General features: G+C 55.1%; 3 protein-coding genes across 3 annotated transcripts; 1 reads left to right on the top strand and 2 right to left on the bottom strand.

Moving 5' to 3' along the window:
• Positions 1-10,200: 10,200 nt before the first annotated feature.
• Positions 10,201-10,680, bottom strand: C7974DRAFT_375100 (uncharacterized protein; the record flags this gene model as incomplete). Its single annotated transcript, XM_046140189.1, has 1 exon — positions 10,201-10,680. One exon carries the CDS (start codon positions 10,678-10,680, stop codon positions 10,201-10,203), a length of 480 nt encoding a protein of 159 aa, XP_045997715.1.
• A 2,575-nt stretch (positions 10,681-13,255) lies between these two features.
• On the bottom strand, positions 13,256-16,683 carry C7974DRAFT_452050 (XRN 5'-3' exonuclease N-terminus-domain-containing protein; the record flags this gene model as incomplete). Its single annotated transcript, XM_046145808.1, has 2 exons — positions 13,256-13,606; positions 13,707-16,683. 2 exons carry the CDS (start codon positions 16,681-16,683, stop codon positions 13,392-13,394), a joined length of 3,192 nt encoding a protein of 1,063 aa, XP_045997716.1. The 3' UTR covers positions 13,256-13,391.
• Positions 16,684-17,213: 530 nt separating this feature from the next.
• C7974DRAFT_162625 (p115 like vesicle tethering protein) lies at positions 17,214-21,749 on the top strand. Its single transcript, XM_046135982.1, has 3 exons — positions 17,214-17,694; positions 17,740-21,582; positions 21,645-21,749. Exons 1-3 carry the CDS (start codon positions 17,368-17,370, stop codon positions 21,741-21,743), a joined length of 4,269 nt encoding a protein of 1,422 aa, XP_045997717.1. The 5' UTR covers positions 17,214-17,367; the 3' UTR covers positions 21,744-21,749.
• The last annotated feature ends 1,019 nt before the right edge of the window (positions 21,750-22,768 follow it).

A 22,768-nucleotide genomic window follows, 5' to 3' on the forward strand; every position in this document is an offset into this window, starting at 1 on the left:
TTTCCAATTGCGTAACTCTAGGTGTACGGTATGGAACGGAAGAGGTAGGACATGTAAGAATCTTTGTAACGATTCAGAGCATTTAGGTTTTCAGGTCTGGTCCCGCTGTGGGTATGTAGATCGAGTAGAGCAGAAGAGCAAGGCACCAGTCATTGGTCGAATGAATCCTCGTTTTGGACCTTCGAACTTCCTTGGGGCTTCCGACTTTCGCGTTTTGAGTAGAATCAAGATTTGTTGAGATTTCTGTGCTCGCGCTGTGGGCATGCGGAATAGAAAAACAAGACAGAGACCCATGGACCGACATATCCTCTATATTGGGCCTTCCCACTTTTACCTTTGGGGTTCAAGCAGAGCAGAGCAGAAACAAAGCCTATGGGTCATGGGCTCTGGTATTCCCGATTTCCTTGGAACTTCCAACTTTCAAGTTCTTCGTTCATACGATGGGCGGGCAAAACAGAGCAGAGTATAGAAGAGCAGAGCAGAAGCAAAGCCCATCGGCCAAGACCACGTGGATTTCAGACAAGTCAATTTTCTTGGAGCTCCCAACATCCGAACCAAGAGACGAGACTCAAGACTTGAGCGTTCCAACCGGATGCGTGCAGAACTGAAACGGGCGGGCACATCAGCGCGTCAACAAACTAACCCCAAGCATTCCGGGTTCAAACTATTTCTTTCAGACTGCAGACCGCACTAAGGATGAGGACATGGGTACGTGAACACAGCGATTCGGAAGCCTAGGTTCCGGGGCTCTAGACTCCAGGTTCGCAGGCCACAAGAGCAGGCACACCACATGGGTTGATCAGTGTCTCCTTTAGACTTTTCAAGCGTCAATTTTAGGTTTGGACTGTGAGCAGGCGGACTGCAGCAGGCAAGGCTGTGTTTGAAACCTCGCTACCAAATCATAAATGGTAGCTTCAGACTTTTTAGATTTCGTGTGGAGACTTTCGATTGCAGATGTTTGATTCCAGATCATAGGCAGGGGATAGAGGATAGAGGACGACATGCTAGGGCACCAGATGGCAGCGCAAGTCATGAGAATGTTGGTAGTGTCATTCGAGTTCCGACGTCCCAGGTCTCAATATCGCAGATTGCGACTGCAGGCACGCAGAGCAGACAGACACCGACGGCAAAAGAAAACACAATAAATTTTCGTTGCTTAGTGGCCTACGGTCGTTTGGTTTTTGACTTCCAGGCAGGATATCGATTTCAGACGCCGGTTTTGGATCATCGGCGTGCAGGCTACAGCAGGCAGAAGCCATTTCATGGCAACCATCGGTTTCAGACCTTCGAACTTTCTTAGAACTCCTAGCTTTCCATTTTCCACTTTCAATTTTCAACTTTCAGGGTTCGCATTTTGTCTTTCACATTCACACGGTGAATGTGCAGAACAGAGGAGCAGGAAAGAGGCCATGTACTCTACGCTTGGTGGTTTTCGACCTTCTGCCTCCCGCCTTGTAACATTCCAACTCTTGAATTTCCCATCTCACATCTCAACTTCCAACATCCCCGATTTTGACGTGATAGTCCAACTGTATGGACGTAGAGCAGAAAAGCAGGCACGCCACATAATCCAACGTTCTACTGCTTTTCTAATCTCCGGCTTTCGAGTGTCAACGACTGACTCGAGACTGTGGCTGTTCAGAGCACAGCGCCGGACCGAGAGATGAAAAGACAGTACACCAACCAGCCATCTGAACGTGCGTTTTAAAATTTGAATACTTCGAATTACAGATGTCTGGGAATCTTGGAGACGGGCGCGGAGAAGCAGAGGGAGGACATTCAGGTGGGTACTTTCGATTCCTGGATCTTGGATCCTTGGACCTTAGGTTTTGGAACCCGGGGGAGTGTGAATAGGCGGATGAACTGCCAGAGATGCAGAGACGCAGAGACGCAGACAGAGCAAGACAGGAGACATCAAGTTCTGTATCTCAAACTTTCTCGTGTGGTAAGAAGGGGGTGGCGGAGATAGTAGGTAAGAGGTAAAGAGGCAGAGGGGGCTGGACATGAGTAGCTCAGTTATAAGCTTCAGATTCTCTATCGTCTCAGAGTCTTGGTTTTTCGGCATGACGGTGGACGTCAGGTATAGGAGACGGAGACGGAGAGACAGGGAGGCGGAGGGAGGAGTCCCTCAAGTTAAAATTTTATTTCAATTTTTCCGGCTCTCAGATTTGTAGATTCCCAGAATCTCAACCTTTTGGGGAAAGCATAGGATGTCTCGAAGGAGAGAGCAAAACATTCTAACTTTTATTCTGCTTTTAAATTCTTCAGTTTGCTCGTTTTTGACGTCTCAGACTGTCACGTTCTCGAAGTGGCTGTGGATGGTTGATAGTGGACAGAGGAAGACAGAGAGAAGCAGAGCACATTGCGACCAATGTGCGAGGTTTTTGGAGGGGTTGGGTCTCAGATCCTCAGATCCTCGCACTTTCGGCGTAGTGGTGGAAGTCAGGTAGCGGAGACGGAGGGGGGACAGAGAGAGGCAGAGAAAGGCGGAGCATAGGGGTTTCTGCTGGCCATTTTCGGAGGTTTTGGTTTTCAGACCCCCAGAACCTCATGTTACCAGATCATCGCATCTTCGGGGTAATGGTGGATGGGTACCTCAGTAGGCATGTTAAAGAGACGTAGAAGGACGAAGTCATACCTGTTCCAGGTTTTCTTTTTAATTTTTCAGGTTTCCAGTCCTTAAGTGTTCGGCTCTCAGGGTCTCAGACCCTCATTTCATCAGATCATCGCATCCTCACATTCTCAAGAGGGCGGAAAGAGGGAGACATGTGTAAGCTATGCAACTGATTTTAAGTTTCCAACTTCTTGGATGTTAGGTTCTTAGATCCTCAGATCCTTGGATCTTCGGGAGGGTGGGTAGGTAGGTGGGTATGAGAGACAGAGAAAAGCCGAGCACATGCATTTCGTTGCCGTGTTTTGAGGGCTTCAGCTCCCAGACTTTTGGATCTCCAGATTCTCAGGCCCTTAAAACTCCAGCGTGGTAGTAGAGCAGGGTAGCGAAGACAGAGCGGCGGAAAGAGGAAGACATCATATTGTTCAGGGCAGTTTTCGGCTCTCAGATTCTCAGATCGCCGGGTTTTCCAGGCAGGCAGAAGGCAGAAGCCATGCAGCAGCAATGGATTTACTTTGAGTTTCCGATTATTTTGTTTTCGAGTCTTCGATCTTCAAGGGAGTGATTGATGCTAGCATCTCCGTAGCGGACGCAGATAGAGGCAGAGCACATCTGCTTCAAGCAGCCTAGTTTTTGGATCTTGGAGCTCTCGGATTCTCACATTCCTAGAGGAACAGAGGGAGCAAGATATTCAGAAAGTAGTTACCGTATTTGAACATTTCCAAGCTTCTGGTTCTTGAATTCTCAAATCTTCGAGAGAGTGGATAGGTAGATGGATATGTCGCAGAGACAGACGGAGGTAGCGCACATGAACTTGAGGATTATCGTCTTTAGATTGCTTGGTTTTTAGATTTACAGATCCCCATATCTCCAAGAGGAAATGTAGAGAAACGCAGAGTGTCAGAGAATGAGGGGATTCAAGATGTCGATAGGCGGAGGCAGAAAGACATAAATCAGTATGATTGAGATTTCGAGATCTTAGGCTTCTAGCCTTTGGATCCTTGGATTTTCGTGGGGGTAGATGTGTGAGAAAGAGGTAAAGACGCAGAGCCATTGAGAAGTAGAGCAATAGAGGAAGGAAGACATCGGTTGTCCTCAGTCAACTATTCTGGTCCTCAGATCCTTGATTACTAGGCAGAAGGTTGAAGGCAGACGGCGTGGTTGGTACAGTACAATGCAGAATATGTGTAGTGTAGAGAGAGAGGCAGAGAGAGGCAGGACACATCAGCTCCAATTGGTGAACTTTGGAGGTCTGAGATCTCGGGCTCTCAGGTCCTCAGATCCCCAGATCCTCTCAGATCGTCATATTTTTTGGGAAGGCAGAGGGAACAAGACATGCACTGTGTGCTTCTTCGAATGATTCGGATCTCCTGTGGAGGGAAGAGGGCATGTACTGGACCATTCGGTCCTTTGAATCGTTCAGGCTTACAGTTTTTAGATTTCCAGTTTTCAGATTCGCAAATTCCCAGATCCTCGGGCTTGTGGGAGGCTGATGGAAGATTTGCAGGTCAAATACACAGAGGGAGAGAGGAAGACATTGGTTGCCTTCTGTTCAGTTTTCTGGTTCTTAGAGTCCCAGACCTTCGGGCAAAAGGTAGAAGATAGACAGCACAGTAAAGTGCGGTACAGTACATGTCCGTCTTAGACAGAGAGAGGCAGAAAGAGGCTAAGCACATGAACTCCAGGTTGTAGTCTTTAGAGGTCCAGGTCCTTTAGATTCTCGAATCTCTAGATCCTCTCGAATCCCTCCATGCTCAGGAAGGCAAAGGCAACAAGACATGTAATGAAGCATGAGGTCCTTTGAATTTTTTAGGGTTCCGGTTCTCAGGTTCGCGACTGTTCAGATACTTGGGCTTGTGGAACGGTGGTAGAAGATGTGCAGATCGAACAGACAGAAAAGGGGGCCCGGAAAGACATGGGTCGATATTTTCTTCATTTTTGGATCTCAGATACTCGGATCTTCGGGCAGAAGGTGGATAGTACAGCGCCTAGGTATCGTACAGAATTGGGATAGTGTTCACAGAGCGAAGGGGAGAAGCAAAGGGAGAAAGTCATAGGTTGGTAGAACGCATGTTTCGGCATATCAGATCTCAGATTCCGTTGTTTTCAGGCAGAAGGTGAATAGCACGGTGTAATGCTGTACAGTACGTATGCGTGTACACGGGTAATATAGTCAGAGAAAAGCCAAGCCACAGGGCAGCAGAGATGCAGAAGCACGCAGCCATGTACTCCACCATCCTGTCATTTTCATCTTTTGATTTTCCTCGTCTTAGATCTTCACGTCTTCGAGAGGGTGCATGTGCGGATAGAGGAGAGCAAAGAGACAGAGGCAGAGCAGAGCACATCGTTTCGTTCCAAAAGTCTTTTAGCAACCCCTCGTCTCCTAGATTCAGAATTCCGTATCTTCAGCGTAGTGGTAGAGGCTAGGTAGTAGAGACGTAGCGACGCGGAGCTACAGAAGTAGAGCCTCAGAGGGGCACAAAGAAGCACGCATAGGCCAGCGTGGTCATTTTTTCTAGTTTTTGCCTGTTTGGCTTTCAGATTCTCGCGTTTTTGAGAGTGCATAACAGAGGGGTAGTATAACCAGAGACACAACGGCACAAAGACGCCCAGAGAAGCAGCCATGTGCCAAAAAGGTACTCTTTTTCGTTGTCAGATCATCAAAGCCGCGGATTTTTGCGTTTTTGGGGAGAGTAGGTTGTAGATGGTAGATAGAGAGTCAGAGAGCCAAAGAGGCGGAGAGGCTAGGAGGCAGAACGGCATAGGGAAGCACAAAGATAGAAGTCTTTCACTCTCTTTTTTGGGAGAGTGGGTGACAGAGAGGTAGTTTACATAGAGAGGCAGAGGGAGGCAGACATAGAACGTTATGTCTGTGATTTTTCTGTTCTCGAATCCGCAGATCTCCAGGGCAGTTCATGTACGCGTGTAGTGTTCGATTTAGCACACACTTTAAATCTCTTTCGCAGCACGCAAAGACGCAGAGGGACCCAGCCATAGGGTGCTACATGTCCTGATCTAGTTCCTTGACCCTCCGGCTTCAGGGAGGGTAGATAGCAGATAGTAGATAGTAAGGGACAGAAGTAGTGTACTTAGGCGGAAGGAGAGGCAGAGGGACGCATCCATAAGCTCTTGATATTGTTTTAGGTCTCAGACCCTCAGGGTTCAAGGAGAGAGTAGATGGTGGATGATGGATAGTACGGGACAGATATAGTGTACTTGGATACACAAAGAGGCAGCGAGCAGCAGGCATCGAACATGATCAAAGCCATTTCTGCGGGAGTGCGTGCATAAATAGATGCGTGTACATTCCACTACAGCACAATGCAATACAATCGCAAGGTCTTATTCAAGATCCAGAAGGCAGAGGGACGCAGACATAATATGTAAAGCACACCGTTTTAGTTTTCAGGTCTTGGATCTTTAACAGACACTTAGATAGAGTGGTACCTAAGACAGAGAGGTAGAGGGAGGCAGACTTGCGCTCTTCTCCATTCATATTTCGTTCTTAGATCCCATGTTTCCAGGCAGAAGATACACTGTACAGCACAGTGCCCAGGAATGGTACAGATCAGATGTAGTACAGCCAGAGAGCCCCAGAAGCGCAGTCATGCTTTTGCTATCCTAGTCTTTCAGCTCCTTAACCCTCAGATCCTTAGATCCTCGTAGGTTCCAACGTTTTCAGCAGTGTGAGTAGTAGACTGGTAGTAGAAACGTAGCCAAAGGTAGAGGCGCAGAGCGAGGAGGACATGCGTTCGATAAGCGAGTGTTTCTGGTTCTCGGATCTTGAGACCTGATGATTGGAGAGGCAGAGAAGCAGAGACGCAGACATTCGCTCAAGAGAGCCACCTTTTGACATTGCCCTCGAATTCCTGGATTTTTGGGTAGAAGGTGTAAGGTTAGCAGTATAGTACCTAGTTATGGTACAGGTGTATCAAAGACCGATAAAGCGGAAGGCAGAGAGAGCAGACAGACATGTGATTTGTAATGAGGCGTTTTTAGTTTTTGAGTTCTTAGGGGAAATAGAGAGGCGCACAGAGAAGCCGAGAACCAGACATTGAGAGCGGAGTAGAGGATTTTGGTTGTTCAGATCCTAAATATTCGGAGGCGGTGTTGGTAGGGAGATAGAGAGGGATAAAAAAGCAGATATTGCCTAATGAAGTACCTTATTTCGATTTCGATCTCAGATTCTGGATTTTCAAGCGAGCGATGAGTCGGTGGAGATGTACAGGAGCAGAGAGAGAAAGACATATAGTTTCCAAAGGTTTTATTTCAGGTCTGAGATGTTTAGGGAGGCACAGAGACGCAGACATCTTCTGGTGCTCTGTCCTATTTAGCCCTTCGAGCCCAGACCTTTAAAGATGGAGTAGAAGCTGAGCAGCAGCAAAGTAGGGAGGCAAAGAGAGCAAGCAGACATACGACCTGTCCCAGGATTCTTGAATCTCTGGACGCGCGATAGTCATCAGCGCGCGGACGCAGACATCGTTTGATGGAGTATTCAGTTTCGACTTTTCATATCTTAGTTTCTCACCGTGATGGAGGAGGTTAGGAAGTGAAGTAGCAGTGATAGCTTAACACGGAAAGCAGAGCACATGAAAGCTTTAATCTCTTTCTTCGGTTCTTAAATCCCTAGGCGCAACAATCATCAGCACAGGGACGCAGGCATCTTCCGCTGGGGTATTCCTTTCGATCGCCCAGATCTCGCCTTCTCAACATGGCGAAATAGGTTCACCATTATTGAAATAGAGAAACAGAGAGAGGCACCCAGACATGAGTTGGAGGGTGAAGCTTTTCGGGTGCTGGGTCTTTAGGCGCGATGATCACCAGCACGGGGACGCAGACATGACTTGACAAAACAAACAATTTTCATGTTTTCAGATCTCGGCTTCTCGACTTAGTGGTAGAAGATAGGAAGCGGAGAAGCCAGGAAGCAGAGAAGCAGAGGCACAGAGGCACAAGGCCGCAGCCATCGCCCACTGGAGCACTTAATTTCAATCGTTCAGACTCGGCTCCTTATCGTGATGGTAGAAGTCGGGCAGCAGCGAAGTAGAGATGCAGAGCAACACAGAAGGCGGAGCACATCACCGGTTGCCAAGTGTTTTTCAGAATTCTTGGATCCCTGATATTGGATGCTCGATCTTGGATCTTCGATCTTGGATCGATGATCGATGAGCAAGTAGTAGACAGGCAAAGAAATAGAGAAGTGGAGACACACAAGCCAGAACATATCGCCACATCATCATCCTCATTTTAATCTTTCGAATCTCAGGTGTTGGATTTTCAGGGAGGTGGAAAAGGGCGCAAAGAGACACATTTCGACTTGTAGAGTTCGTGATTTCGATTATTTAGACCTCGAATCTTGGATCTTCGAGCGAGCAGCGCGTAGGCAATGAGGTACAGTGGTTAAAAAGCAGGAGGCAGTGCGAATTGGTCTAGTATCTTCCAAACTTTCGATTCTTGAGTCCTTGGGAGAGGTGGAGAAGAGCACGGAGAGGCAGACATAGCCCGGAGAAGTGTTTGTTTTGGTTCCTGAATCCTCGATTCCCGACCTTCAAGCAAGCAGTAGGTAAGCGGAAAGGTAGAGGGGCTAAGAAGCAGGAGAAGAGGCAGGGGACATGTATCATGATGAAGTATCTTTCAATTTCCCAGTCTTTAAATTTTCAGGCGCGCCGCCGAGAGGCGCAGAGAAGCAGCCATTGATTGTCACATTCTCCATTTCCATTCATTCATGCCCAACCTTGGAACTTTGAGCAAGCAGCGCGTAGCCAGGGAACATATAGAGACAGAAGCACAGAACCCAGCGCACATGAGATCTCGTGCAGAAGGTTTTAGTTTTCCAAGCCGTAAGTCTTAGATTTTTGAGGAAGTAGAGAGGCGCGCGGAGGAGCAGACATGCTGTGGGAATTTCCATATTTCAGTCCCTGGATCCTGGATCCCGGATTGTTAAGCAAGCGGTAGGTCGATAGAGAGATAGGAGATGCAGGACAACACAGAAACCGGCCCACATGAGCGGCTCATAAGATGCTTTTAATTTTTAAACTTTAGGTGTTCGATTTTCGAGGAAGCGGAGAGGGGTGCGGAGGAGCAGACATCAGCAAAAGAACTTCCAGATTTGGGTTCCGCATCATAAGCTTGGTTTCCAATTGCAGGAGTCTTGTTAGCAGGTAGTAGACAGAGAAGGATACCAAAGTAGGAAAGGAGACATAGAGGCACAGAAGCCAGCGCACATAGATAGACCCTGTCACGCATTTTGATTCGGTCTCAGGTCTTAAATTCCAGGAAAAGGGAGAGAGGCGCAGAGGCGCAGAAATGGCCTAGAGCACACTATTTCTGAATCCCAGATCGAGATCTCGGGTTCGCAGAGCTTTGTTACTCAACAGTAGACAGAGAAGAATACCGAAGCAGGCAACAATTCACAGAGGCTTAAAAGCACAGAAGCTAGAGCACATGTATGCGCTAAGAAACCTTTAGATTCTCCAGCCCCTAAGTTTTCAGGCAGCGCGGAGAAGCAGACATCGTCCATCACTACTTCCCTTTCGGTTCCAGATCTCAGGCAATCCTAGACTTTCGAGGGAGTAGAAGAGAGGTAGCTAGGCGGAATAGACGGACAGACGCAGGCACACGCAGCCATGTGTTGATCTTATCTTTGATTTTAGGTTTTAGACCCTAAGGCGGAGTATGTAGAGAGGTAGGCAGACGCAGAGAGAGCAAAACATGCACAAGGCGACGCGGCCTTTCCATTCTCGGATTCCCGGGAGAGAAGAGGCAGAGAGGGAAGCACACATCAAGCGATACCGCACTTTTCTTAATCGCCTAGCTGTTGGATTTCTGGGGTCCCGCATACAGAGCTGTTGTTTCAATTTCAGGGGCGTTGCGGGTATGGGTAAGCAGGTAGATTATAGAGAGGAAGAAGGGCGCAGACGCACACACGCACATGTGATCGCTTTGCGTATGGTTTCAGGTTTTAGATCCTTAGCTGCAATAACCGGGATGGTAGGTAGACATAGACAGTGCACGATACGCAAAGCTAGGTGTGTGCAGCCTTGTATCGTTCCATCTCTATTTCCGTTCCCAGCGTCCAACATCACAACATGTAAGTTTAAATTTTCGGGCAAGCATAGCAGCCAACGTATTTCTTGACGCACGCAGCAGGACGCAGACATCGCACCGTATTGGGATGCTTTTTGGTTCCTTGCCGACGTTGGACCTTGGGACTTGAATCTTGGGCTTTTGGGGGAGTAGGTGCGTGTAAAGAGAGGATAGGGGGGAAGCAGACATTTTCTGGCACTTAGTTCGTTTTGAGTTTTTGATGCATGTTTGCAGGCGCGTTGGTGGGTGGTAGGAGAGAAGGAGAGCAGAAGAGAGAGAGATAGGCGGGGCAGAGGTGCGTGTTTGTATATACTGAGGCAGGCAAAAAAGGCGCGGAGGGAGCCAGCAAGCCTTTTCGAGTGTGTGGTTTTGATTTCCCAGTTCCTTAGGTACCTAGTTTCTGCAATTGCGGTAGAGTAGAGTAGAGTTGACTAGCATTGACGGGAGATAGAGAGAAGGACGGCCAGAGAGAGAAGCACACATGAAGCGAGAAGCCACTCCTTCTAATCCCCTAGCTCTTGGATTCCGGGCGCGTTGGTGATGTGGGAGGGAGAAGGAGAGGAGAGGAACGCTGTGAGATAGGTGGGGTGCATGTCTACACACACAGACATCTCTATTTCCGCAAACTGTTTCGGTTTCGCAGTTTTTAGGTTCTTTGGTTCTTTTATGTCAATCGCCAGATCGCAGATCTCGGATCTCGGATCCTGCATCTCCACAGAAGCAGTAGACGTTGTATACGGGTAGACAGAGACATACGCAGATATAGAGAGGCAGAAGCACAGAAAAGCAGACATGGGTTGGGCAGATAATGATTTCCAATCCCCAGTTCTTACATCTTGGCTTTGCGGCCGCGGAGGGGTTGCGTAAGAGTTGAGTTGGGTCGAGTCGAGTCGAGTCGAGTCGATTCGAGTCGGCAGAGGCAGAGGTTGATGCAGAAGTACAGAGGGACAGAGGTACAGAGGTAGACGCACACAGCCATACATACTATTGTAGATGTCTTCAACTCCGCGGTTTTTCGAATGTCCAGTTCTCAATCCTCATAACCGCTGATTCCATGGTTATTTCATTTCCAAATTTGCATTCTGTTTCGATCGAGTTCTTAATTCTCCGATTTCTAGGAGCGTTGGCGCTGTAGGGGGAGAGGAGAAGAGGGCGCGAGAGGAGGAGACATATATGGACGGGTGTAGGTATTTACGTATATAGGGGCAGAGAGGCGGAGAGGCACAGAACAGACATAAGCCAAAAACAAAGCGACTTTCAGGTCCCGCATCGAGGATCTTGGATTCTAGTTGTAGGGGTGTTGTTGGTGGTAGGTAGATATAGACGGAAAGAAGCAGAAAGAAGCAGAGAGAAGCAGAAGCAGAAGCAGAAGCAGAAGCAGAAGCAGAAGCAGAAGCAGGAGCAGGAGCAGGGACACACGAACATGCTTGGTGAAGGATCTGGTTTTGATTTCTTGTGTCTGTGAATTGGGATCAACAGAGAGGAGGCAGAAAAGCGAGAGGCAGGTTCACGGAGGGAGGCAGACGCAGACATTCCAGTTTGAATGCTTGGTTTCAACTCCTCAATTCCTCAATTTCTCGATTCTCCAGTCTCCGCATTCCCGGCAGAGGGGAGTGGAACAGAATCAACAGAGTAGAATCAACGCTGATCGACAGGGAGACAGCGAGATAGAGAGAGGCAGAGAGACAGAGGGAGGCAGACGCAGACATACCTAGGTAATTCCGTTGTTTCGATTCCTCATTTCCTAGATACTCACATTTCCAGAGTACCGAGGTAGAGTAGGGTAGGATTAACGTTGATCGATGGGGAGACAGGGAGACAGCAAGATGCAGAGAGGCAGAGAAAAAGCAGACATGAAACGGCATGGTGCCTGTTTCGATTGCCCAACCGCCAGTGCCCCGACTTTTACATTTGCGGCTGGATAGAGTAGAGTAGAATCAGTAGAGAGTAGGACCAACAGGCAGACAGGTAGGCGTCGAGAGCCACCAAGCAAACAGACGCAGAAAGCATACATCAACTGAGGCCTCAGCTATTTTGATCGCCCAGTCCTTGCTTCTCCAGACCCGCTGGTAGGGAGCATGAGAAGAGAGAAAAAGGATTATTGGTAATTGACGGGGAGGCGGGGTGATGTAGAGAGACAGAGATCCAGAGATGCAGAGAGGTAGAGATGCAGAGATGCAGCGAGGCAGATAGCAGGGACAGAGGGACAGGGGGGAGCGGACATGCGCTGACACTCAGGTAGTTTCGATTCCTGACTCCTAACTTAGATGCCCGGATTTCCAGCAGAGGAAAGTAGAATCAATAATAATCAACAGGGAGATAGGGTAATAGAGAGGAGTAGAGACATATAGGAAAGCAGGCGCGGAGAGGAAGCAGACATGAGATAGCTGGTGGTTTGTTCTAATCCCCTAGTCCTGGGGTTTCTTGGCGTGCTGGTAGGGAGCATCAGAAGAGAGAAAAGGGATCATTGGTGATCGACGGGGAGACGGGGAGATGCAGCCTGGCAGAGATGCAGAGACGCGAACGGAAACCAAGCAAGCAGCCATGCTCCGCCACCAAGCGAGTTTCGATCCTTTGCTCCCAAATCCTCACATCCCCACAATTCCGGCACAGTGGGGTAGAAACATCAGTAATTGACAGGGAGAAGTAGAGACACAGAGAAGTAGACATGCAAAGAGACGCAGAGACGCAGACGCACGCAGCCATAAGGTATCTGGCTTATTGTTTTGAATTCTCCATTCTTCGATTTCCAGGAGCTTTATGAGTAGTCCGTAGAGTAGAGTAGAGCCGGGGAGGTGGGAAGGAGAGGGCGCGAGAGAAGAAGAGACAAATAGGCAGGGGGTGCGTGTTCACACACACTGACGCAGACAAACAAAGGCACAAAAGGAGGTAGACATATTTGGTCGAGTGCATGGTTTCAATTCCTCGATTTCTCGATTTCTCAACCCCCGCATTTCCGGCAGAGTAAAGTAGACTTGACAATAATTAGTGGGGAGATGCAGAGAGACACAGAGACGCAGACAGAAACCAAGCAAGCAGCCATGCCCTCCCATCAAGCTAGTTTCGATCCCTCACTCCCAGATCCCCACATATTCAGCAGAGTATAGCAGAATCAACAGAGAGTAGAATGGTCAGAGAGGAGAGAAGTAGGGAGGCAGAGAGAACGAGAGAGAGGGAGGCAAGGCAGACATGCCAGGTTAGGTCCATGGTTTCGATTTCGAGAGTTGGAGCGATGCAGACGGGCACAGAGGCACACAGAGGGAGCAGCCATAAGACCTCACACACGCCCTTTCGATTCCCCAGCCCTTGAAATGCCCGAGTGCGTTGGCGTTGGCGCCGTGCGAGGAAAGGAGGAGAGGAGAGGAGCGACAGAGACGCAGAGGAGCGTGTTTATATACCGTATCAGATACCAGCTTTTAGACACTGGATGCTAGATGCTAGACGCTACATAGATGCTGGATGCCGGATGCTGGAACAACGACACGACGCATAGAACTATGTGCACAGTTTTTCGATTTTCGATTTTCGATGATTGACGATTGATGGCTGGGCTTGGAATAGACGCGTGAACAGATTTTTGGAATATACTATCGTATCCTACATCTCCCCCTTTTCCTTCATTTTCCCATCTCCACCCTTCCCACCCAACCTCACCACCGTCGCCCTTTCGACCGGTCCAGAGAAGTCTAGCAGCTCAACCGCTGCCCTCCTTCCACCGTCCATCATTCCCACCACCACCACCTCCATTTCTTCCCCCTCCGTATCCACCCCCGTTGCCTCCGCCTCCACCCCTCCCACCCCGTCCACCACCGCCGCCGCTGCGGTCACTGCGCTGACGATCTGAATACGGATTACCCCCGTACCCAGCACCACCGCCCCCATTCCGTCCACCGCCGTTGTAGTCTCTCCCTCCTCCCTGGTAAGCATCGCGCCCCCCATCTCTCGCGAAATTCTCCCTCCCACCATCCCTACCATCCCTTCCATCCCTCCCACCATACCCCCCCCGCACCGCCCAACCCCGGCGGCGGACCTCTTGGCTGCTGCTGCTGGCCATACTGCCCCTGCCCCGGCGCACCGAACCCAGGCGGCGGCACCCAGCCCGGCGGCGGGGGTGGCACGCCGTTGTGCAGCGGCGGGGGCGCGGGCCAGGAGTGTGCGCCGGGGGTGAAGGGCTGGGGGAAGCCTGGTGGGCCTTGTGCGTAACCTCCTCCATTCCCAGCACTTCCGTTGCGGTCGTTGTAGTTGCCGTTGTAGCCGTTGTTGTTGTTGTTGTTGTTGTAGTTACCGCCGCCGTTGTTGTAGTTACCACCGTTGTTGTTGCGGTCATACCCTCCTCCTCCTCCGTTGTTATAACCTCCGCCACCATACCCACCGCGGCCGCGCCCGCGATCACCGAATCCGCCGCCGCCGCGGCCACGGTACCCGCCGCGCCCGCCGCGGTCCTGGTTGCGCCTGACAGCCGCCTTGTCGCCCTCTGACAGCGCGGGGAAGGGCAGCTTGACGCCGGCCAGCAGCACGGATTTATGTGCGGTGGCGGCGGTCAGGGACGGCATCTCGTAGAAGACGCGCATGGAGCCGTCCTGGACGGGCTCGAAGTCGGTGCCGTCGGCGTCGAAGGGCGGGGTGAGGGTTGCGTCGGGGACGAAGGCGTCGTGTTTCTCGATGGCGCCGTGCAGGGCGGCCGAGGTGGCGGGGTCGATGGTGTGGGAGCCGACGTTGGTGCGGTACAGCGCGGTGTTGGCGGCGGGGAACAGCTCACCTTGGGCGGAGAACATGAGGGTTTCCTTGCCGAACTCGTTGCGCGCTTTCTCGTCGGGCGAGAGCTCGGGGTATTTCGTCGCCATGGCGGCCAGCAACCGCTTCTCGTCGATGAAGGGCAGCACGGCGACGCCCTGCCAGGCGAACTTCTTGCCGTTGAGGTCGATGGGGAAGTCCTCGGGGTAGAAGTCGACGATAGGGCTGTCGGGATCCTCCATGAGCACGCGGAAGGGCTCCGGGATGGCGTGGTTCGACGCCGCCGGGAGCACGCCCATGAGCTGCTCATACGGGTGGAAGGGCGTGCCCTTCTCGAAGAGCGCCTTCGGGTCCATGTCCTCGAGGCCGACAAAGTCAGCCGCGAAGGGCGCGTAGTGGTGCGGGAAGTACCAGGTCCACGACGGGCAGCCCTGCATGTAGTAGGCGAGCACCCAGCACAGGCCCTCGGCGTACTGGCGGGCGACCTTGTTGCGGAAGGCGATGTCGTCGGGGGCGACGTGGAACTTTTGCTGGTAGTAGCGCTCCTCGTAGCCGGGCTCCCACAGCATGATGGTGTCGGGGAGCGGCTCGTCGGCGGCGGGCTTGGGGGCTTCAGTCACTACAGGCTCGTCCTCGGCCTTGCGCTTGCCGAGCTGGACCGGCTCGGTGTCGGTGGTGTCAGAAACAGTCTCAGACGAGGCCTCCCCGTCCTTGCCCTTCATCAGCTCCTTGAGCCGCGCCGCGGCGCTCTTGTTCGTCTGCAGGTCGCGGCTGTGCAGCACGTCCTTGTGGGCGCTGCGGACCTCGCTGGACTGGGCGTCCTGCGGGGCGAAGAACAGCACGCCCGAGTTCATGTACGTGCTGGTGTCCTCCTTGACGCGCTTGAAGGGCGGCTCGCCGTTGCGATCGCCGCCGCCGCCGCGTCCGCCACGTCCGCGCCCGCGATTACCCCCCTCCCGCTGCGCGCGTCTGGCGGCCTGGCGGTCCGACACCTCCTTGCGCTTCTTGAAGATGTCGGCCTCCTTGCCGGCGAGCGCGGTGAGGATCTGCTGCACGCGGCGCATGTCCGGGAAGCCGTCTTTGGTCACGTAGTCGTCCATCTCGGCGGCCAGGTCGCGCCAGATGCTGATCAGCAGGTCGATGCCCTGGTCGCGGATCTCCAGACTGGGCAAGTGCGGCAGGAAATCGTTTCCAACAAAGAAGCACATGAACACCCAGTCATCGAGGGACCGCTCGAGGTCGTAGGCGAAAGTCCTCTTCGGCGTGTCCATCTCGACGGCGAGATACTCTCGCAGAATACCCGTGTGCAGCCAGATGTACGGCTTCTTCGCGTGCTCGGCCGAGGCCCACTCCTCATCGGCCTCCTCCTCGGTCAGCTTCTTGCCGTCGTCGGGGAACTCGCAGTTGCTGCGGATGTGCCCCTTGCGGCCGCAGCGCGTGCACACCTTGTCCTTGCCCGAGTCGAAGAAGACGTCCTCGCGCAGCACGCGGAAGCGCGGCTCGTGGGTGGCCAGACTCAGCATGATCAGGTCGGCGTCGAGGCCGTAGATGACGTGCGAGGTGTTGGGGTCGTGGGTGGGCATGGCGCGCTGCGAGCGCACAAAGTTCATGATCTTGTGCTCGCCCTCGCCGGGGACGGAGGCGTCAGAAATAATAACCTTCATGTCCTTCCACGACGGGTCGGTGGTGAACTTGTAGGCGCACCAGTACTGCAGCGACTCGGCGAGCATGTGCATGAAGGGCGTGCCCGGCGTGATGGCGTTGGAGTCCCACGTCTTCTCGACGACCTCGTCCAGGCTGTGGATGTCCTCGCCGCGGCTCGCCTTCTGCGCCGTCAGCATCTTGACGAACTCGGCGCGCTCGGCGTCCTTCTCGGCGGCCTCCTTGGCCGAGCGGAAGCGGCGCGAGCGCTGCTGGTTCATCTTCGCGCGCGGGGCGACGCCATCCACGGCCATGTACAGCAGCTTGCGCGGGCGCACCATGCCGACGACGCGGTCGGTGTACTCGAAGATGGCGACCATCATGTCGGCCTCGGTGCGCGGGGCGGGGCCGTCGTCGGGGTGCGAGCACGGGTGCACGATGCCGTTCATGTCGAGGTAGAGGTTGTCGAACTCCTCGCCGTTGGGGTTGGGCGTGGTGCGGTCGACGGGGATGGTGGTGCCGTCGACCTTCTTGGGCTGGTCCTCGACGACGCTGGACACGATCTTGGGGTACTTCTGGCTGAGCCAGCGGAACATGGCGGGGACACCCATGGCGGCGGTGTAGCAATGCTTCACGAATGAATGCGCGACAGTCGGAGAAGTCGATATAAGTCGACGACGTAGTCGATGTATGCGACGACGTAAAGTCGATGTCAGTCGACGGAGAAGTCAATGTCAGTCGACGTCGACGTGTATTAGATGATGGCAATTAAGCGACGGGAATGGGATAGCACACTGATGCACGCGACAGTCGCTGATGTCGGTGGCCCTGTCTGGGCGGTGATGAGACTCGGCAGGACGCGACAGTGAGAATGTGAGATTAATCGCCGCTATCGATAAGTCACGTGATGGCCGGCTGCCTGCAGATGGACTGGAGACGGAGACTTCAAGCGCGAGTAGACGCGAGAGATGATTCGGGCGCTATCGATAAATCACGTGATGAAGTGCTGCCTGGGCGAGACGGCAGCACGAGACGGAGACGGAGACCCGATACCTACTTAGTAACAGCTTAGGTAAGCATACCCGGCGCAATCGATAACACGGTCACGTGGCCGACCCCAGAAATTATACGGACACGGTGACGCGACTCCAGCAGCCTGGCCGGCGTGTGTCTGTCTGTGCATGTTTCTTTGGCAGCCCTTCGGTGCACTTTCTTTTGCAGCCTTTCGTACAGTGCCTGTCTTTCCGTGCAGTCCCCCTTCCTGCGTAGTCTAATTTCCTTCCTCAATCCCCGTGATGCTCCGCGTGCTCGAGGCCAACGCGCCGCCCAAGCAGACGGCCACCGACACCATCAGCACGCTCAGCAGCCGCCTGTCGTCGGCCACGCTGCTCGAAGACCGCCGCGCCGCCATCCTCGGGCTGCGCAGCTTCGCCAAAGAATACCCCGCGTCGGTCGCATCGGGCGCCCTGCGCGGGCTCATCGCGTCGCTCTCCAAGGATGCCGACGACGTCGACACGCTCAAGGTGGTGCTGGAGACGCTGCTGGCGCTGTTCCGCCCCAACGACAGCAGCCCCGAGGCGTCGGACGAGATTGCGCTGTGGGTCGCCGACGAGTTCACCATGGTGCGCCGAATGCCCCCCGCGGAAGACACGCGCTGAGAACCACAGCGCCAGGATAACATGACGGTGCTGCTCGACCTGCTCGACGCCCCGGACCTGTACGCCCGCCTGTACCCGCTGCAGCTGCTGCGCGCCTGCGTCGCCGCCCGCCCCGACCGCGCCCGCGAGTGCATCCAGACCGCGCCCATGGGCACCAGCCGGCTGGCCGCCATGCTCGACGATCCGCGGGATATGGTGCGCAGCGAGGCGCTGGTGGTGCTGTCGGACCTCACCCGCGACTCGCCCGAGCTGCAGACCGTGTTCGTGTTCGAGGACGTGCTCGCGAAGGTGTTCCGCATGGTGCACGGCGACGGCGGGCTGGCCCAGGGCGGCATCGTCGTGCAGGACTGCCTCTCACTGCTGGCGAACCTGGTGCGCCACAGCCCGTCCAACCAGTCGTACTTCACCAAGATGGCCTACCCGGCCGAGTTCGCGCGTCTGCTGCCTGCTGCCACACCCGCCTCGCCCGCCACCGACGACTGGGTCAGCCCGCAGCGCGACAAGAACGTCTGGGGGCTGCTGATCGTCATGCGCATGTTCCTCGCCCCGGGCAGCGCCGCCACCCCGCAGAACCAGGCCGCCTTTGTGCAGTACGGGCTGGTGCGCCAGCTGCTGGCCATTGCCTTTGACCCCGCCACCGCCATGCTGATCAAAGTCGAGGCCCTGAGCACCTGCGCCGACCTGATACGGGGAAACCCGCGCATGCAGGAGGGCTTCGCGCAGGAGCAGGTGCTGCCGTTCGGCGGGAGTGTAGAGACATCCCGCGTCTACGTGATCGAGGCCCTGCTGAACCTCGTCCTCACCCCCGCCGGCACCGACCTCTTCGACCTGCGCAGCGCCGGCGCCGACGTCATCAAGGCCTACTTCCACCTCCACCCGCAGATCCGCGGCCACTTCCTACACCGCGCCATTGGCGGCCACGAGGCGGGCGACGAGACGCAGAACGCGCTGACCATTCTGATGGAGGGCTCGCGCGCCTCGCCCGACCCGTACCGCATCTGGTTCGCCGCGACGCTGATGTTCGACCTGATCTTCGACAATCTGCCCGCCAAGCACACGCTGATGGCCGTGAAGGAGGGCGACGCCGAGAGCGGCGAGGAGGTCGTGACGTGCATCCAGACCCTCACCGCGAACCTGATCGCCAGTCTGCAGCTGGAGGAGGATGAGCGGATTGCCGTAGCCTATCTTCTGCTCCTCCTCGGCTGGCTGTTCGACGACGCCGCCGCCATCGACGACTTCCTCGGCGAGGCCAGCAGCCTGCAGAGCCTCGTGCAGGCCGTGCTGCGCCCGTCCTCGCACCCGCTGACCCGCGGCCTCGCCGCCGCGCTGCTCGGCACCATCTACGAATTCTCCACCCGCGACTCGCCCGTCCCCCGCCGCGAGCTGCAGAACACCCTCACCGCCAAGCTCGGCCGCGAGAAGTACCTCGCCGCCATCACCGAGCTGCGCAACCACCCGCTGATCCGCGACTTCGAGGTGCTCCCGCAGCGCGCCGGCGACGCCGCCCTGCCCGACGTCTTCTTCGTGCCCACGGCGGTGGATTTCTTGAAGGACAACTTCTCCCGCCTCACGCGCGCCGTCGACCGCGACCCGACGCTCGAGATCCTCGCGCCCGCCGCCGGCGTCGACCGCAACATCGTGGATGCGCTGCGCGCCGACATCGACGCCAAGACAGACAGCATCGCGGCGCTGGAAACCGAGCTCGCCGGCTTGCGCCAGGCGCTCGAGCACGCGCAGCTCGAGCAGCGCCGCGTGCAGCACGCCGCCGACGAGCAGCGCGCCACGCTGACCCGCGTGAATGACAAGCTGCACGCGGATCTCGAGCGCGAGGGCGCAGCAAAGGACCGCGAGCACGCCCGGGTGCTGAAGGACGCCGAGGCCAAGCACGCCGCACAGCTCACCGCGCTGAATAGTAAGTTACAGCAGTCCGCCAAAGACTCCGCGCTCGCCGCGGCCCGCGCCAAACAAGACTCCGACGCCAAACTCACCGACGCCCTCCGCACCGCCGACGAAGCACGCCGCCGCCTCGAGGGCGCGGAGCGCGGCCGCGCCGACGCCGTAACCAAGATCCAGCAGCTCGAGCTCGCGCTGCAGCAGGCGCGCGTCGAGACCGCGGCCGCGGCTGCTGGGGCCGCGAAGCGCGAGAAAGAGGTCCGGCGGCTGGAACAGCAGTCCGAGGCGCTGATGGCGGCGAATGAGGAGTTGGAGGCCGAGGCTGAACAGGCGCTGGAGCGGCTGAGGGGTGAGCACGACAAGGCGCTGGAGAGGCTGAGGGGCGAGCACGAGAGCGCGCTGGAGAAGCTGCGCGCGGAGCAGGCGGCGCGCGGGCTGGAGGTTGATGCTGCGCATGAGGCGGCGGTTGCGGAGGCGGCTGCGGGGCATAAGGCGGAGCTCGAGAAGGCCAAATCTGCGGCGGCGGCGCGGGATGCTGAGCTCGAGAAACTCAAAAGTGCGGCTGCGAACCACGAGGCCGAGCTCGAGGAAGCCAATACCGTGGCGGCGGCGCGGGACGTCGAGTTGAAGAAGAAAGAGGGGCAGCACGCCGCGGTCGTTGCGCGCCTTGAGAAGAGCATCGCAGATCTCAAAACGGCGCTTGAGGAGCACAAGAAGAGCCTCGAGGCCGCAGAGACGCGTGCTGCGGAGTCTGAGAAGCAGGCCGCGGAGTCCAAGACACAAGCCGCCGCATCCCAAAAAGCGCTCGACACCCACGCCACAGCCGCCAAGACCCACGACACCACCCTCGCGTCCCTGAGGTCCGAGATCGAGAGCCTCAAGGCCGCGGTCGCAGACGAGACGTCCACGGCCGCCGAGGCCGCGGCGAAGATCGCGGCGCTGGAGAAGGCGGCGAAGGAGGCGAAGGAGGCGAAGGAGAAGGCGGTTAAGGAGCTCAAGGAGGCGAAGGAGAGGGAGGCCAAGGCCGTCAAGGAGGCGAAGGAGGCGAAGGAGGCGAAGGACAAGCAGGTCAAGGAGCTCAAAGACGCAAAGGAGACGGCGGCGAAGGCTGTCAAAGAGGCCAAGGACGCCGCCGCAAAAGCAGTCAAAGAGGCGAAAGACGCCGCTGCGAAGAACTCCGCCCCCGCCCCGACGAAGAAGGACGCCGCAAAGGCCGGCAAAGACGCCGAGAAGGCGAACAAGGCCGCCGAGGCCAAAGAGAAAGCCGACAGAGAAGAGCGCGAGGCGTTGGCCAAGGAGGTCGAGCGGGAGAGGGCGGCGCGGGAGGAGGCTGAGAGGGAGCGGGAGAGGGCGGATAAGGAGCGAGAAGCGAAAGAGAAGGAGTGGGCGGAGAAGGAGAGGGCTCGGGAGGAGAAGGAGAAAGCCCGCGAAGAAAAGGAGGCCAAGGACAAGGCCGACCGAGAAAAGGCGGACAAGGAGCGAGAAGAGAAAGAGAAAGCCCGCGAGAACGCCGATAAAGCCCGCGAAGAGAAGGAGAAAGCCAGACAGCAGACCGCAGACAAGGAGAAAGCGGAGCGTGAGAAACTGCAACAAGCGATGGAGAAACAGGCCGCGCAGGATAAAGCACAGCGCGAGGAACTCGCCGCCGAGATGCAGAAACAAAAGCAGGAGAGGGAGAAAATGGCCGCCGAGATGCAGAGGCAGAAGGAGGAGAGGGAGAAATTGGCACAGCAGATGCAAAAAGAGAAAGAGGAGCGCGAGGCCCTCGCCGCCGAAATCCAGAAAGAGCGCGAGCAACGGCAGAAAGAGAAGGAAGAGAGGGAGAAGACAGCCAAGCAGCTGCAAGACCTGCAAACCAAGCTCGCGAAGGCAGAGCAGTCGGAGCAGGAGAAAACCGCGGAAGTCGAGGATCTGCTGGTTATGTTGGGGGAGCTTGAGGAGAGGAGGGGGGGGGATAAGGTACGTCCATATCCATGTCCTGGTGCGCGGGGGTTGGCTGGTCAGAGTGCTAATTGGCGTAGAAACGGCTTAAGGAGTTGGGGGAGGAGGTCAGCGACGACGACGACGAGGACGACGACGACGACGACGATGAAGACGATGATGAAGACGATGTCGAGTAAGCAGTGCCCGATCAGCAAGAGTGCGAAGGCGAAAAGGAAGGGCAGTGGGCGGGCGACGAATAGTACCCGGAGGAAGAAAACAAGGGCGAGGAAAAGAAAGAGACGAGCACGGCGGGTATGCACACCGCCCGACCGAGTGGGGGAGGAGTACAAGGCATTACATCACAGCATTTAAGCGTGGGAATGGGAATGGGGATAGAGGAGTATCGACAGAGTAGCATCAAAGCATATGTATACCACTGTTTTAAGCACTGGAGTGGAGAAGCAGCAAAGGACGGGAGTGGAGAAGTAGCAAGGCATGCAAATACTGCAGTATTGCATCCTCGGCGCAAATAAGCATGGAGGCACTGGATTTCGAGACTGCAAAGCACTGAACTTCGAGTCTTGAAAGCACTGAACTGTGGGTCTTCAAAGCATCACGCTATTCAAACACTGCAGTATCAAATCGTGCAGTATCAAATCATGAAAGCACTGCAGTATCGAATCGTGAAAGCACTGCAGTATCGAATCGTGAAAGCACTGCAGTATCGAATCGTGAAAGCACTGCAGTATCGAATCGTGAAAGCACAGAAGTGGCGAAGTAGCATGGTGGCACAGTCGAAAAGACTGGGACTGGGGTACTGAGACCGTAGGCACCGCGGTATCGAACGCTTGGCGTGCATGAGCATGGAAGAAGGCATGTGTCGGATTGTTGAAGTGTTGGAGTGTTGGAGTGTCGGAGTATCAAAACATCCAACCATCAAAGCATTAAACCACACCGCCACCGAAGCACCACGTATCACCGCACCACCACACCGACATATCTCGCAACCACCAACGCACCGCAGTATCAGCGAGCCAAAGCACTGCAGCACCGGTACCGCAGCATCATCGCACCAAGACACCAAGACACCACACTACCGCACCGTGCCCAAACTCATAGTCTCCGCGTGCAGCGTGGAATATGGACGCTGGACATGCAGCGCCGCGATGCAGTGCCGCAGCATAGGCGTCATGTGGTGCGTAGCACCGGCTCTAAACGGCGC

This window comes from Boeremia exigua (assembly GCF_020726555.1).
Source record: "Boeremia exigua strain MPI-SDFR-AT-0100 chromosome Unknown C7974scaffold_5, whole genome shotgun sequence".
Taxonomy (NCBI): Eukaryota; Fungi; Ascomycota; class Dothideomycetes; order Pleosporales; family Didymellaceae; genus Boeremia; species Boeremia exigua.